The sequence below is a fragment of the Elgaria multicarinata genome, chromosome 3 (genome assembly GCF_023053635.1).
Source record: "Elgaria multicarinata webbii isolate HBS135686 ecotype San Diego chromosome 3, rElgMul1.1.pri, whole genome shotgun sequence".
In the NCBI taxonomy this organism is placed as follows: domain Eukaryota; kingdom Metazoa; phylum Chordata; class Lepidosauria; order Squamata; family Anguidae; genus Elgaria; species Elgaria multicarinata.
In genome coordinates this window covers 70,033,507-70,051,582 of record NC_086173.1, presented here as the reverse complement: position 1 = coordinate 70,051,582, position 18,076 = coordinate 70,033,507, and the positions used below count along the sequence as shown (strand labels likewise).

The window sequence follows — 18,076 nt, the reverse complement described above, 5'->3', positions numbered from 1 at the left end:
GCACCATCACTTTGAATTTGGCCCTGAAAGTGACTGACAGCCAGTGCAGCTGATGTAGCACAGGGGTAATATGTTCAAAATATCCAGTCGTAGAACGCAGCCTTGTTGCTCTGTTCTGTGCTAACAAGTTTCTGGACCATTTTCAGAGGTAGCCACATGTATAATGGTAACAATCCAGGCAGGAGTTAACAGTATTATTATTATTATTATTTATTTATTTATTTATTTATATAGCACCATCAATGTACATGGTGCTGTACAGAGTAAAACAGTAAATAGCAAGACCCTGCCGCAGGGTGTCTTTCTCCAGGTAAGATTGTAGCTGGTATATCAGCCAAAGCTAACAGAAGGCAATGGGCCTGTTCAGAAGACACCTTAAACCCTGTTGGTTAAGTCTTTTGGTTAAGCAGCAGGGTTTAAGGTGTCTTGTGCGATGTATTTTACTAAACCCTGCTCACTCACTAACCAGAGTCGGACTTTCTGCACAAGGGTTAGCAGCTCTAACCACGGCTTAAAGTGTTGTGTGTGACAGCACAGCTTGTGGTTAGTGCTAACCCAAAGAACCACAGTTTTGCTAACCACAGAGCCTCAAATGTCATCTGAACATGCCCACTCTGTGTTACTGAGGTCTATTGAGCCTCAAGTAACAAAGCTGGATCTATGGGCATCCCCAAACTAAAAACCTGATCCTTCTTTGGGAGTGCAACCCCATTTAGAGGTGAAACACCATTTAACTGGATAGATGAACCACCTACTAGCAGAACCTTCACTTTGTCTAGATTGAGTTTCTGTTTATTGGCCCTCATCCAGCTGATTACCAAGTCCAATCACCAGTTCAGGATAGTCATGGTTTCACCTGTATTTGATTGGAAGGAGAGGCAGTGTGAGTGGCATCACATATATTGATTACACTTACTCCATATCTCTGGTCAACTGAACAATGGCTTGGTTTGGACCAACCTTTATGACTTCATAAACTATGGGACTCCGGGAGCAATTGTTGGGGCCAAGTACTCACTCACTAGCTCCCCCATTCTCCTCTTGCACATCACTTTGGAGCTTAATTTCTAGCTTGAAATAAGCCAGAGTTCCCCAAACTGGGAAAGCAGAAAGTTAGATTTGATGACCTAAATAGACCCTTTCAACTGTATGATTCTAAGGACTATTATTTACATGAGAACATAAGATGACCCATGCTGGTAGTAGGAGCAGAAGTAGTAGTGGGACAGAATAGTGTGGTGGAACTAGGAGAAAATAATAGGGTAGTAGCTGGAATTCGTGGGCTAAAGACACCGTTGTTTTATATAGCTCAGATGAATTTGCATATGGCAATCTTAAAATGCTTCTTTTATGCTGAAAATGATTGACAGTATTCTAGATGCCTCTCTCTACAATTTTTGTCACGTACGCTGCACCTGTTACACCTTTCCAGCTTTACTATGGAAACATTGTAAATATAGTACTAAATGTAAAAATTAAACCTCACAAGCTCTTTCCATTTTCTTTGTTCACAGTAGCAAAATGAGAAAAATCAATGCCTATTCAATAAGACACTTTAAGAAACATTATTGGTATGCACTGACAGCATATATGGGCAGCTTTCACTTGGAGCCTTTGTCTCTTCTGTCAATAAGTCATGTGTTTAAGCGGTCCCAAAGGATTCATTGACACAATTGATTTCAGGGTCAACTGTGCCTGCTTTTAAGAAGTCCCTTGGTACAAATTTACATGATAGCTTATCATGAATACTGAAAAGCCATTAAATGTCTGCCTCTAATGAATGTGAACTGCAGGTACTAAGGAGGAAAAGAATAGCTGAATTTAATACTACAATGATGGTTGTTTGAATATGGAAAATGAGTTTAGAAAAAATATCATGTAAAATATTGGCAGAGCTCAGGAGGTTAGGACCAATGTTAATTTTGCACGTTATGCTACCTGCCATAAAATAGGTATATATGTGTGAAATGCATTTCTTAGTGTTTAGATTAAGTGTTTACACCTGAGCCATAATGTTAGTTACCTGAACTCATCTTATATCAAGTAAGGGTCCATTAGCATGAGCATCTCAGACTATGGCTGCCATAAGAATCTTTCATCTGTTTCATGTGTGAGCCATTTACTAAATGCAGAAATTACTCTGCATCAGCTTTTGGCACTCCAGTACACTTACAGCCAGTTTGGGCTAAATTCAGCCTGTTTGCAGTTGCATACATCTGACTGGCCTGGAACAGCTACATTTTTTCCATAGGGAGCATCATATTGTAACAGAACTGCTGCTATATTGTGGTGTTGCCCTACCAGAACCCTTCCATTAGCAGTTGTGCAGGAGTTAATGAAACAGCACTAACACATCTTATTCTTCTTTTTACAGTTCTTTGGATCCAAGCCTGTGTGTGTGTGTATGAGTTAAATGATAAAGTTGTATCTTTAGATCAGCAGTGGGCAACCCCACTGCTGATCTAAAGGTCTGGGGACCATTTTCACACACAACCCCCACCCCCCATAGGCCACATTCCCCCTTCCCCATGGCACTGAAAATTTTTTTTTAATGGTTTCTAGAGTTGCTACACAGCACCACCAGGGTCAAAACCTTCTCCAAAGTTATTAGAGAGGACTAAAAGGGTTTTAAAATGGGTCAAAATGGCCGCTCTGGATGCCATTTTAAAGAAAACAACTTTTTTTGCAATTTTGAAGGGACCACAGCAGGGGCCACAAGTTGCCCACAGGATGCATGTTGCCCACCCCTGTTTTAGATGGATGCTGAATTGGAAATTGTTACCTAGAAAGAAAGGGTTGTGCCTTAAATAGCCTACTTATTATTATTATTTATTTATTTATTTATTTATTTATTTATTTATTTATTTATATAGCACCATCAATGTACATGGTGCTGTACAGAGTAAAACAGTAAATAGCAAGGCCCTGCCGCATAGGCTTACAATCTAATAAAATCATAGTAAAACAATAAGGAGGGGAAGAGAATGCCAACAGGCACAGGGTAGGGTAAGCAGGCACAGGGTAGGGTAAAACTAACAGTATAAAGTCCGCACAACATCAAGTTTTAAAAGCTTTAGGAAAAAGAAAAGTTTTTAGTTGAGCTTTAAAAGCTGCGATTGAACTTGTAGTTCTCAAACTACAAGTTGTACTTGAGACTGCAGTCAATTGAAGACTGTTTTTCCTGGACAATTGAAAGATATGGGCACATTGTCATGATTCAAACGCACAAGCAGATTCAATTAGTACTGTACACTTAGGTTTAACCACTTGCCTGTGAGCTTTAGGCAACAAGGAATTTCCAGGTGAGTGAGTGGGCTGGTAGAGGAGGCATAGAGCTCTCCATCCCTTCTGCCCAGAGTAGAAGCCTGAGGCGGGAAGCTCATCATCTATGGCCAACAGAAATACAGCAGCCCAGTAGAAGTTTCACATTGCTTTCAAATCTTCCTCTCTAGCCCCCAGCAGTCTAGTTATATATGTGTAATTTGTGGGGTCATTTGCAAGACTGCTGTAGGCACACCTGTATCTCTTTGTAGCATGAACTACGCCTACAATCATTTTGAGGCCCAACGTTCCATGGTCTTCTCAGAGGTGTAATTAACCCATATACCAATTCTTACTATGTGCTTGCATGTATTTTCAGATATGGATGTGATTCACAAGGATGTGCCTGCATCTTTCAGTGGCACTGATATCAGACAAAAATACATGGTAGCAAAGCTTGCATAATCTGATTATTATTATTATTATTTATTTTTATAGCACCATCAATGTACATGGTGCTGTACAGAGTAAAACAGTAAATAGCGAGACCCTGCTGATGATTCAAAAGAAATACTTAACTAAATCTTTCATCAGACAACAGTTCAGTACCAGATGAAATTCATCTGTCATAACATTGTTTCTAAGCTGTTCCTGACATGAAACATAAAGTCTAACCTTTATGCTATGGATAAAAGTAACATGCATGAAGCTGCTTTAAGAGACCAGAGAGAGATCATGTTATTGTGGGTGTTTTGTGCTTTATTGTTGCCGCTGCTTCCCTCCCTTATAAACTCAGACTGCAAGAGAAGTGATGGTTCACAAGCTGTGCAGCCAGGCTGTCTCTGCTGTTCAGGAAACAGAAACCAGGCTACCAGTTACTCATACAAAGCCTAACCCCACTCTTCGAAATTACTTTCACCCAGTGATGATCATTGCAAAGAATACACTTTATATTGTATACGAACCAGATCCATTCTGTTGCCATACTAGCAGTGAATCCATTGCAACTATCCTCTCCTCAGAATATAACCTAGTATTGTGTTCAAGTGATATATACAGTATTCATCTTTAAGCGCTGGTTGAGGATATGTTTTTCCTTCACACATTTGTCCCTTAAGTGTCTCTCCTCCATTTTTATTTCCTTTTCCTGTTATCATGCCCCCTCAGCACTTAGGTTCACTTTAGCATGTTGTTGTTGTTGTAATCCCATTTTAAATAATGCAACTAGGCTTGGTAGTGTAGCTAGGTCCAGGACCCCTCAGCACAACTCCATCCAGTCCAAATGATGACCTAGAGCAGGGGGTTCCAATGCAGCATCCACAGTTCAGGGCCCAGCAATTTACCCCCTTCCAAGGACACCTGGGGCAAACAAGGTCCCTGTGCATCCCAGGGACCATAGGATACGTTCGGGTCTCCTTCCTGAAGCTGTATATACTCCTAGAACTTCAGGAGGAGGATTCTGCATTCTGCTGCCAATCCCCACCCCATAGCCACTGTAAAAAAAACTTTGGGGAAGGAGAAAGGGAACGGAGGTTGGAAAGGAACAGAAGAGAAAGGATTTGCTGGCTCCTATGGCATCTCAAGGGCTTAGGGTATAGTCTAGAGTGCAGCAGTCCAGTAGGTTGCATTCTAAAGTTACCTAGCTGCACCACTGGCTAGACCATCTTAGAAGACCCAAAGTCTATCCATTAACCTTGATGGCCTTATATTCCCTATACAAAAGAGGGAATACAAGCTGATGAGTTTCCATACTGAAATGACTGGGAACTTATCAATAGGAACAGCATGTGACTGTTGTGCAGAAATGAAGTAATAGGATTTGAAGTTTAATTTACTGAAATAGTTGAGGAATTTTGGGTATAATATTTATTACTTGCAATCGTGCTCCAGGTGCTCCTGGGCGACAGTCAACAAATATTTAAAATAAAAGTGTATGGCCTAATCCAAAGAATAACAAATTCTTTGGAAGGGAGCAACCTTGCTGCTCTGTCGGCACAATTACAACATTATGTTGATGTTACCTAGAGTTAATAGGTAGATATGCTGATGAACACATATTAAGAAACGAGTACTAGACCTGCAATTTTATGTCGTTTCAAAATCTTTGAACTACTGGGATGTGTGACGAGTTGAAAATGAGGGCAATTTTGCCAGAAAGAAATATATCAGCTGCATCCTTTTAATCTGTGTTACGACTATTATTTCCCCCCCTTTTCTCCCCAGTACAAACATGCCTGTGTTTGTGTGATGCAAAGCATGTAGCCTTGTTAAATAATATTGCCTGTCTCAATGCCAAATTTGTTTCCCCTTTCAGAAACCTGAGTAACAACAAGATCAAAGAGATCCGCGAAGGCACTTTTGATGGGGCAGTGGGAGTGCAGGAACTAATGTTGACAGGGAATCAGTTGGAATCTATGCATGGACGAATGTTTAGAGGTCTCGCAGGACTCAAGACACTGTAAGCATAAAGGGAAAAGGGGAGAAGAGAGACCGCACCATTGGGTGTTGGATCATATGATCACAGGTGCAATGAATTTTCTGCTGGTTTTGGAAGCTGACTGGGAACAGTGCAGGTGTTTTAACATTTAACATATGCATAGATCTCTGCTAAGTCACTGCTCTAAACGGGTAGCATCTCCTCTGAGATCTTTGTTTGGGCAAGTCAAAGGTCTGACAATGCTGAATACCTATCTGCATAAGGCTGTCCAGAATTCTTTCTGCAAATCTGAGACAGCAAATCTGAAGAATACAGTTTCATAGTGTCAAAGGGAATTTTGCCTGATTTTAAGAGTATCACACAATAACAGATTTGCATTTACACTTTGTAATTTCTTGTGCAACAAATATGTTACTTAGTTGTTGCACTGGATACAGATGGCCTCATATAATCTTAGAATAGTAGAGTTGGGAGGGGCCTATAAGGCCATCGAGTCCAAACCCCTGCTCAATGCAGAAATCCACCTTAAAGCATCCCTGCCTCTTGAAGGCCTCTAGTGTGGTAGAGCCCACAGCCTCCCTAGGTAATTGGTTCCATTGTCGGTTCCATTGAGTATGCCCCTTTCTGTATGCACCATGTACCATTCCAGTACCATTCCAGCTAAAAGGCTCATTTAGCCTTTTGAAAAAGAAAAGAGCAGCACTCCTCTTCTGGAATTATGGCCACCACTCTGTGGCCATAAAAAATAGAAATCAGCTTTAGGATTTTGTTTGTTTGTTAAAAATATAGTATAATTCTTTGAATGCTGTCCCCTGGCCCCTTACAGTATTAGAGTCCTTATTCTATTTATATTCCAAAAGGGTAAATGGTAGAATTATTTCCCTGAATGAAGGCTATTCCCATCACCATCACACACACTATTACATATGGTGCCTTTGAATTGGGACTTGCAAAACTAGCCCACAAAAACTAAAATATGATTGTGGCACACTTGATCTCCTGTTAAGCCCCTAAGTGCTTCTCTCCCTTTCCCCATAGGGATTGGACACTTGCATTAGTTGGGGAAGAGAGAAGTGGGAGATAAATTCTTCTCCGGCTCAGATTTTAATGGCCACGTCATATTTGAGGGAAGCATTATGCACCTTTGAAACTTGTATTTCTGAGGCAGGATATATAAAACTTTCAAGGGCGTATCTGTACATTGGCTTACATTTAGTTAGCACATTGTGCCTTTTGATCGCCTTGCCCACATATTATGATCCCTTTTGTGTCTCCTTCCCCCTTTCAATTAAGGGACTCTAATTCAAAGTTTAAATCCTTTCAGGATGCTTAGGAGCAATATGATCAGCTGTGTAAACAACGACACGTTCACAGGATTGAGCTCAGTAAGGTTGCTCTCTCTGTATGACAATCGCATAACTACAATCACACCAGGAGCCTTCAATACACTTGTTTCATTGTCTACAATGTAAGTAATCTTTTTACCACTTTTAAGTGTTGAATTTGGTTTATAATAGCTGCTTTAATTTAATTACATCTAAGTAAGAAAGATTGGTACAATAATTTATTTTTAAAAATCCAACAGCCATTTAAGCCTATAATTTCTCAAAGTTGTTTTATGGCATCAGTAATGTTAACTTATTTTATGTATTTTTATAGAACTTCCTGTTTTAAAAATCCTGGAGCAGTTTTACAGCAAATTATAAAACAATACATATTATAATAACATGGTTGGGAAAAGCCAGGGTAAACAAGTATGTTTTTAATTATCATAGAAAGCATTGATGTTTCTTGACATATCGCAGAGGGGAGGTCATTACAGAGGGAGGCTACCACCACGGAGAAGGCTAATTGCCATGTTCCTGCCAGATATAGTAGTAGTAGTAGTAGTAGTAGTAGTAGTAACTAACCACAGTCATCACAACATATATTTATTTATTGCTTGTCAGTGTTCCAGTGCTTACATTAACTCGTAATCCTCACTATAACCCTTAAAGCAGGTCGGATTATTTAAGCAGGACATGGTGATGGTGGCAGGGGTCTACTGTCCTCCTCCTCTCCCCCAACAATGATGATGGTGGTGGTGGTGGCAGCAGCAGACTGCCCTCCTCTTCTTCCTTTTCCACTGCTGCTGCCCTCTCTTCCCTTCTCCCAATGCTACAATGGCCCTCTTCCACATCCCTTCCTCCCCCAATGATGGATGGCCACCCTCCTCCTCCTCCTCCGCTGCTGCTGCTGTCTTTTCTTCTGCCCTTCCATGGTGGCAATTTCTCCTCCTCCCACCTTCCTGGGTGTAGGGTCACTGCCCTCCTCTTCCAAAGGGTAGCGGCAGTGGCAGACCTCTGTCCTCCTTGATGACTCGCTTTGAAGGGTCCATCCTTAGTGCAAGGCATTGGCAGGGCCATGACTCTGGAGTCTGCCTGTGTTGCTAAAGCACAGGCAGTCTCCAGGACCACCTCCCCGCCGACGTCTCCCTCTAAGAAAGGACCTCTTGTGGCGATGCATTTGGCCAGACTCTCTAGAGAGCTGTGCTGGTCACTCTGTCTTCTGAGCAGAGGCAGAGCTTCCCAGAGACACCCACCTGATGTCACACTGGTCCTCAAAGCAAAGCATTAAGTAGATGGCACTCCAGAGCGCTCTGTCAGCCACTCTTGCTGCAGAAGGAGAGCAACCAGTACAGCTTTCTGGATCAATGGGTGGGGCACTCAGTTGTCCTAGGGGCACAGGTGGGGGCCTCACCCAATGCTTAGTAAGAACCAAAAAATGCCCTCATGCCTCAACCCTGTTTGTGGAACAGCAGTCATCAACATTTCCAGTGTTCTTCCCCTTAAAAGGGATACCATGCACTATGAAGGGAGTTCTTGCTGGCACTGAATGAATCCAGCAGGTGTTTCTGTGCTGGTTAGGGGCAAGACCTCGTCTTAGATGTTGCAGTGACAGCGTACATTCACCCAGGGCTAAGCTCTTATGTGTTGTGCCAAAGCATCTTAATGGGCCCACATAGTTTTCTCCATAACAATTGTATAACTGTTCCACTACAAGCATCATTTGAATTTGATGACTCAAATCCTTTAGGCCTCTCACTAATCTCTTTACCACAAATCTTACAACTTTTGTTCTGGTTTGCTTTTTCTGCATGTATTAAGGCCTTTTGAAGTGTTCTATTTGTACGCCTCATCATTCTTTACTTTAATTGCCACTTAAGAATGCTCACATTTCTTTCCAGTTTTTAACTTGGCAGAACATGGGTTTTTTTCTGTTTTGCTTGAAGTACTTTAAGAATTACTCTGCTCATTTTGGCTTAATATAGACTATGTGTGCCATCATCATTAACAACATCTGAGTAACTGTAGCTCTAACAATAGAGTTTGCATAGAAGGAGAACAAAATAGTGGTTTTTGTGTGTGTAGTTAAGCCTTTTTCTGGTTGTGAGGTTGACAAAAGAGTAGAATTTGATGTTTCGGCTTTGAAGTATTAATGTTGTTTTGTTCATGCCAATTTATGTGCAATTACCTTTGTTTGTATTTTGTATACCCGACATATACAATAGGCACAAACCCTACTGCAAATTGCAATGTGGACATTGCTTAATATCCAAATCATAAATACTTTGTCTAAATTGTTGTATACTGCTTTAGTGGCATTGTAGCAAATAAGGTGGTATCTAAATATTAATAAGAAATACTTTATTTTTTAAAAAAACCTGTTCATTGAGTTTTGCCAAAGACATTGCTAATTGCCACTGTATTTCAGGGTAATTGCAATAGTTAACCTGCATTATTTTTTCTTATCTATTCTAAAACATGACAAAATGAAATATTAATCAACCACTTTTCAGAAAGCCTCATTGCCCTACTTCCATATAAGTGACTCTGTGACTCTCATGAAAAAAAAAATCTGATAACTCAATTGTATATATTCCAACTGTCCCTGTTAGAAATCCATTCTCTAATAGATACAGTCAAGGCTTTCCTTAATAATGCTAAAGCTTATTGGCCCTCTGAAGAGCTTGCATTGCTTTTCATCAGAAATAATAGCACGTAATGAAGCTCTCTCACTATCTGACACTTTCAGCAATATTGACTCTTATGATCCTGGTAAGAGGCACATCCTAATTTTGCTCTATACAAACAGGTTTAGCTTTGGCAAGATATCAGTACAGCTAATAGCCATTCCTCTAATAAAGCATGTGTTGATTGATATTGGGTGTGGGTTTGTTCAGTATGACAAAAAAATCTGCAAACAGTATTATTTATGTAGTCATTAAATGCTATTTGTCAAAAAATCACTTGTACTGTTAATTATATTACTCATTTTTTCTGTAATCAATATAATAGTATTCAGAATCAGAATCAGCCGAATTCTTGGCTCATCTTAAAATATATTATTTTAATTTATTTACTACCTATGGGAGCCAGTGTTTCAGCTGAGAGGGAAGCGCAGTTCAAAGGTCTTTCACACATTCCAAAATAAATGGCACACCTCTGGGTCAAACTACATGTTACTTTTAAGATGTAGCTAGCAGCTATGTCCCTTCTTTTCTTAATTTGTGTGTGGTTGAAGTTTTATTAGAACCCCATGCCTGCACAATTTAATCCCTCTCTCCCTATATGTGATTTTACTGATAAGCCCCCTTGCACGCGGCTACAGTGCTTAGAAAAACCTCCCCATGTATTCCATGTGTAACAGCCATATTTGTAAACCGCTTTGGGCATTTTTAAGTTCAAAGATGATATAGAAAACTTCCAAAAGAAATAAATACTGAATGTGACCCTGTAACGTCAAAATCCTGGGCTATTGTTGCCTACTAGCAACAATGAGGAACACTCCTGAATGTTTAAAATCATTACTCCTCTCCTTAAAATGATGGTCTTAAATCCTGAAGAGATTTAAAATCCAGGTACCAGATTGACTTTTTTCCTTTACTTTATGGACTTTGAGCCTGACATTCACATTTCCCCCTTGCGATGTAGTTGAGCTTATCTTCATACAACCATTAAGATTCAGAATCTTAGTATGGCTATGTGCTGATCCCTTCTTTCCCACCATTGGCAATAAAAATGTCACTGAAGTTTTATGCATTAAATGTATTGCATACTGCTGGGCTTGAACTCTGGCAGCGGAGTTACACCTGTGAATTGTTGTTTTTTAAAAAGTCTCTTATTCACTGCTCTTAACCTTACTTGATAGCACATTTCCGTTATGCTTTTGATATATGATGTGTACAACCAATTTTCCTAATAAAAAATCCTGTGCTAGCCAAAAAGGATTTGGAAGACTTTTGTACTCCATCAGTCAATACATTTCTTAACATGATTTGTAAGCTTGAATTTCTGTTGGTTTATTACAGCTGGACTGAATGTATATTGAAGTTATGTATATATTAAAGAATAAACAAGTACCTGCATTTTATCCCCATGGGAAGTTTGGGGAGTGATTTAAATTGGGAAGATGGGGGAAAGGGTTAAAGCCTTGTTCCCACAGAATTGCAGTGCCAGTCAAAACTGGGCACTCCTGTAGCTGCTTTTTAGTTCCTTTTCTCTTTTGAAAGCAGGAGATCTTGTTCACAGATATCCCATCTCAGGTCTCGTTTGGCCAAGACATAAGTGGTCCTACATTGACACAGATTACAGGTTGACTACATTCCTACAGATTGTGATTTGTCATTGTCTGATAAGGAAAATCATGGCACTCTTGGGGCACAAACAGTCATTTCCTGCTCTGATCGCTTGTTCGTTTGTTTTGAAAAAGGAAAGGAAATTATTGAACATAGTACAGTTTCCTTTGTGAGCAGGATCAGTTACTACAAGTTATTTACCTGCATGTCAATTTGGCTTTGAAAACCCATCCCTTGATTTCTGCAATAACTGATGTTGCATTTTTCCTCATTTTCGTCCAGTAATCTGCTGTCAAATCCATTTAACTGTAACTGCCACTTGGCATGGCTAGGAAAATGGTTAAGGAAGAGGAGGATTGTCAGTGGAAATCCTCGTTGCCAGAAACCATTTTTCCTGAAGGAGATTCCAATTCAGGATGTGGCTACACAGGACTTCACATGTGACGGTAAGCACAGTTTCTTGAAATGGAATAATAGGTCTCTGGTAGAATTTGCAGCAAAATCAGTACTACCGGTTATAACTCAAATAACCTGAAAGATGTGAGCTATGAAAAGGGCAGCATTACTAGCTCAGTGCCCATTGTGTCTAGAAATTTGTTTTCTTTGTTAATATATCTTGAAATGGATGGAAGCAGACTTCCCTGTTCCCCACAGCATCCGCTCCAGATCCTTGAAAATGCTACATGGAGGTTCTGGCACCCTGCTGAATAGGAAGAGTTATGGAACAGGGGGGCAGGGGAGAATTTCCAAAAAATGGGTGGAGTAGAATCCTTCCATCCACACAAGGCAAATCCTTGATCCAACCCATTTTCTTCCTACTCTTCCCCCTCCCCCTGCAGTTGGATTTCTTGATGGGACATCTTTTGAACTTGCATGCTCACAATAATATTGTTTTCTCTAGTCTAGTCTGGCAGTGGAAGTAATAGCTTCTGTGCTTGGGAAAGAGGGAGGGACTTTATCCTGCAGTATTGTAAAGGTCCTTGGAGCCCTCCGAGTGGAGGATTTATAACTAGCATTATCAACCCTGTAAGTATGCAGAAAAGCAAACTTTTATTTCTAAAACTTTTTTATTATTATATTGCTTTCCCAGTGGAAATTATCACTTTCCTAGGCATAACTTAAGCTGTTCTTTGTACCTGATCCTATCAAGAGTTGAAACCTCTGTTCAAAACTGGAGGTACTTCTATGGTCCCGGTAGTATTGACTGGGTAAAGAAGAATTGATCAATCAGTCACCCTTGTGCATGCCAGAAAATAATTAAAATCCATTATGGGACTAATCACCAAGCCTCAGATTCTTGGTTATAATGTTCAGTAGAGCCTTGTTCAGATTGTGAAACGTTTCTGTTTTTTATTGGCCCAATTATACTCTACAAAATGTTACTTGACATGTGTTTGGATGCCGGCATTTGGTTTTTTCCTAATGCTTTGTGAAGCCTCATGTTGTTTTTGGGAGAAATCCGTGCTTTAATGTTCTTAACTTCAAAGGCTTAATTTTGTAATAGTAACCATCGTGCTCTCCACTTTGAGGTTTTATCTGTTTTATAAAATCTGTTTTATAGAAATCAGCACCCATGTTGGAAATATGAGATATTTTTATGCATGTACACATGGATCTCCAGCTCTTGGTGGATGCATAACTCATTTTGTTCCTCTGTTCTCATTATACTTGTTAAAAACAAGTTTTATAATTAAAAAAATTAAGGAATGTGTATTAATATTGAAAGTCTGCTCCTTAAACAATAAATATTCACAATGCCAGGAAACAAATGATACTTTCAAACTCTTCTTTTTCACTAATGTAATAAATGGGAAGTATAGCTGTCTCAGGGTGGTTCACACATGCACATTTATCCATGGATTATTACAACATCAAATTAATAGTCCACCAGAGATGGAATTTTCATATGATCTCAAAGAAGTTTAAACACTGTTTTTCTACTGAAAACACATTTAAATACCAGTCACACATTTAAATACCATTCACGAATACAGTAGAGACATTGAATGATGTATATACATGCGTGAACTAGGTTTCAATTATATAAAGAATAAAGGATTGTAACGTTGGAAAGGACGTCCATAGGCATTACTCCTTCTTGCTGGATAAAGTACACCTAAAATATCCCTGAAAAGAATCCTTGTCCAGTCTTGAAAATCTACAAGAAAATAGATTACATGGGTTCCAAGAAAAGTTGAACTGCTTTTGCAGTTGAAACGTTTTACTGCTATATCTACATTTCTGCCAGTTAAATCAATTTTCCTTCGTAAGCATATAGGTCTGCTTCCCCACTTCCACTCTTGACCCCTCCCAACCCGCCCCCCAACACACATATACACACAACCGCCTTGGTTTACTACATGCTGAACTGCTTATAACTGGCTGCGTGCAGTTTTATTGGCATGGAATTGTAACAGTATAACTCTTAGGGCAAGCTTGGATTTTTTTTTTCATATAATAGATGGTGTTGAGAAGACAATTAAAGAATTTCTGCACCTCTGTAACCCAATCATGGTTACAGAGATTATTGTTGATGTTACAATTTCATATGAAGTGAGTTGTTGTGCTAGAATGGAACTTTCTCAGGTTCACCCATCTCTACTTGCATTTGTTTTTATGCACTTACTCTTTCTCACTTTGTAGGCAATGTTGAAAGCAGCTGTCATTTCTCTCCTCGCTGTCCAGACCAGTGTATTTGTGTGGATTCTGTAGTTCGCTGCAGTAACAAAGGGTTGCGATTCTTGCCTAAAGGAGTCCCCAAAGATGTAACAGAACTGTAAGTCATATTTTCAAGTGCTACATTTACAAGTAAAAGTGGCATTATTAATTAAATTGCTTGAGCTGGGCAGATTTCAAGGTAGCAGGATATCTGTTGCTGTTTTACTAGTACAGTGAGGTCCATCAACCTGCCTAAAATGCAAAATGGTGGCTTAGGGCAGTGGGATGACCTAGATATCATATATTCTATTTTCAATCTGTGTGGGAGAGTGCCATTGTTTATATAGCCCAAATGGTATCATTGATGTACAGGGGAAGTGTCAGCAGGCTCAGGGGATCTGCAAGATTTACAGGACAGAAAAATATTAAACAAAAACCTAAGGGGTCAACAAACAACAAAATAGTCCAATGAGCATCCTCAGTAGCCATGGAAAATAATTTTCTCAACTCACTGTGAAATTCTGACTGCACATTTCTCTTTCCCTTATATTCCTCAACACCAGCAAGGTATGGTGTCGAAACCTTCTGCTTTTGATTCTAAATTAAGTTTCATGTGATGGCTAAACTTGAGGAACTATGGTTTGTTTCAACTCTAATTAAGGAAAACAAACCAGGATCAGAAATGGCACATTGATCCTGTTTTGTTCTCACTGACTAGAGTTTAAGGGAACCATAGTTCTCCAGGTTTGGATGTCACCGGGAACTGTGGCTAGTTTAAAATTGAAAGAAGGAGACTTTAACATCCTCCTCTAGCACATAAAGGAGAGATGGGAACACCCAAGCCTGTGGTTGATGTACATAATGGGAACTCAAGGGTTCCCATTATATTTGAACCGAACATTTGTTTCAGCACCAAAATAATGGAGGAGGAAGGTGCCTGTTTAATGATGTTGTTAAATAAGTAGAAGTCTGAAACCCTTTTTGTCAAGTGCAGATCACCAATTGATCTGGCATAACACATCTCCAAGGGTACTCTGCAATTCCTGTGTGTAAGCCAAATTCTATGGCTGTAATCCAGAAGATCCTTAACGTGTACAAAAGTTTGTATGAATGCAGAACCAGACCACCACCACCCAGTTTTACACATAGTTTGTGATGCAGTTTTGTAGATGAGATTGCTGTTTAGTAAAACAAGGTTCATTTTGCTCATGGTTTTTTCCCCTACAAGTTCTCTAGAACATAGCTAGCATTTTGTTTTCAATGTGGCGAATACACCTTTTTAAATATATGCCTCACTAAAATTGAAAAATACCTAGAATAGTGACATTTTGAGAGTCAAATAGCCCTTTTCCACTTTTCATTCATTCTGAGTATAGCAAGTCAAATTAGCAAGTTCAGTGTTAAATGTTCTGTAATGCTTTTTCAGGATGGCAGGATGTTTACAATCTACTACTTGAAAAGCATCTGGAGGCTAATTGTGCCTTTGGTTAGCATTTTTAAAAAAGAAAAGAAAAATAGTGAACAGTAACACTGGATTATTTTTTCTGAATGTTCACAAGATGGCTAAAATAATAGAGATAGATTAAACTGTGGAGTAGATTTGTATGTATGAGGTAAGGGCAGCTTCTCAGTTGCTTCACCTTTTAGAGTATGGTTTTCTGCGGAAGGACAGTTAACCTTTGGAGGGACAGTTGACCTTTGAAGTATAAAGCTTTTCATGTTTAGCTTCTCCATATGAATGTGGTGGAATTAGAAGTTGCCTGAATACCTGACTGACACTATTGGTTTGTAGTATGTGGCTTTAGCTGGTATCTACAGCAGACACTACTGAAATGTGGTGTATATCAAATGCTTCTTTGGCCTATAGACTGGATAAAGCACTATCTTTGCTGCTTGTATGGAAGACATAGGATTGCTGCTTGTATGGAAGACATAGGATTGCTGTTTGTATGGAAGACATAGAGCCAGTGCGGTGTAGTGGCTAAAGTGTTGAACTGGGAGTCGGTCTCCACTCAGCCATGGAAACCCACTGGGTGACTTTGGGCCAGTCACGGACTCTCAGTGCAACCTACCTCACTGGGTTGTTGTTGTGAGGATAAAATGGAGAGGAGGATTATGCATGCCACCTTGGGTTCCTTGGAGGAAGAAAGGTGGGATATAAATGATGATGATGATGATAATAATAATAATAATAATAATAATAATAATAATAATAATAATAATAATAATAATTTCATAGGCACTGCAGTGTTATTCCTAAAGCTGTCAAGGGTAGTGTAGGCAACCCAAAACACACTAATGCAACTGCTGCCAATATGACATGTGTGACTAGCAAAACAAGAGGAAAGAGGAACTGGCAACACAGCTACTTCTTTCTCCATTGAAGCCTCAGGAAAATTGGATTTCCAGGATTAGCTACATTGGGAGGTAGTGCAGCAATAAGTCTTTGTGATATATACATACAGTTTCACTGAACTGGGGATCTAAGCCATTGTATAGGAGGTTGGCAAGTATGCCCAGGAAGAACTTAGGACCACTTTAATGCCTCCACTTTGCCTACCTCATCATTGCCTAGTGTGTTTCCCCCTTTTTCCTACTCTTCACGTTGTTAACACTAGTCTTCACAGGTTTGACCAAACGTGTTGCCTAGTATAATTCAAGAGATATAATTCAACACTCTCACCATGTTTTCAGACCTTTTGAACTCCCATGGCATTGATGTTTTTGGTGATTTATTAAAAAAGAAAAGGAAAAAAAGGTAGGCAGCCAGAGCACTCCTAACAGTCAGATCCATTGGCTGGTGGGAGTTAGGAAAGGGTAGACAAGGCCATCTGCCACTGGCAAGGTATATGATAGAAACCGAAGACCTAAATCAAAGGCAGTGTAAATGGTCAGAGATCTGAGCAAGTTGAAAAGCAGCATGGAGAAGTAGAGTGGGAGTATGTGAACATACTGCAAAGGTAGAGAGGCATAGTGCATCCTTGGTTTGCACTCGTAAATTTCACTAATTAGGCATCATGAAAAAAAAATGTAAATCCGTTTGAATGCGGTTCTGGAGCTTATGGTTCGTAGCCATATAGTTTGAGCTAAAATTCAAAAGCACTAAGTGGGATTTGTTTGCTTTTTTACCTTTGGGGGGGACGACTAAATTTAAATGGGGTTGTGCTACCTCTTATTTCAACACATGAAATTAAGTGAATGAAACAAAATTCCTATATCCTTCTACATCATGAGTTGAATACCGATCAGAAAGACATACAAAATCTCAAGGTCTTTAAAATATGAAAATAGTTCTTCCCTTCCCCATTCTTTTCCCCAACGCCATCCCCCTCATTCCTGATAGGAGCCAAGAGCGAATGACATTACGATCCACTTTTTGCTTCACCCTCTCTTATCCCTAGAAAATTTAACGTGTAAAGAAACTTGATGGCATTGGTTTGGCTGAACTTCCTGTTCGTATTGTTCTTTGCAGTGGTGTATATTCTCTTGTTTTACTGGTCTGAATCGGGCAAACTCAAAGGGTTGTATCTAGTGGTGTCCATCCACCAGCAGGACTGACACAACTAGCAGAACAGATTCCCCCTCCCCCTGCCGCACCATGTGCCTTCAAGGTTGGTGGGCCTCTGGAGAAGATTTTGGGGGCTTCAGTGGGAAGAAGACAAGTTGATGTCCTGTTGCGTAAGCTTGCTCACATGGCACTAGATGTAGCCCAAATAGTGCTAACTCAGCCCAATATTTAAATATCCCATGTTTCAGAGTCATTTGCCTTCCTAATATTTGTTGTGCATAAAAACAGTATACTGTCCTTAGTGTTCGTAACACATCTTAATCACCCACATGTTTAGTTTTTTAACGGTTTTTAATGCTTTATGTGTGTGTGTTCTGTGTTTTAGGATTTTAAATTTTGTATACTCGTTTTAATCTTAATTTTAGAATTTCTGTAAACCACCCAGAGAGCCCTGGCTATGGGAGCGGTATATAAGTGCAATAAATAAATAAATAAATAAATATGATATCACTGGTTGGTATAAAAAAATGCACCATCAATATTTATTCCTACATTACAACACTTCCTGCTGATTTGTACTTCACCAATTACTTTA

At 39.6% G+C, this 18,076-nt stretch overlaps 1 protein-coding gene across 1 annotated transcript in view; it reads left to right on the top strand.

Moving 5' to 3' along the window:
* Positions 1-18,076, top strand: part of SLIT3 (slit guidance ligand 3) — a 538,785-nt gene that overhangs the window by 403,864 nt on the left and 116,845 nt on the right. The window contains exons 17-20 of the mRNA XM_063120567.1: positions 5,576-5,719; positions 7,023-7,166; positions 11,598-11,761; positions 13,959-14,091. Coding sequence (XP_062976637.1) covers positions 5,576-5,719; positions 7,023-7,166; positions 11,598-11,761; positions 13,959-14,091 — 585 coding nt within the window. The remainder of the gene's footprint in view (positions 1-5,575; positions 5,720-7,022; positions 7,167-11,597; positions 11,762-13,958; positions 14,092-18,076) is intronic.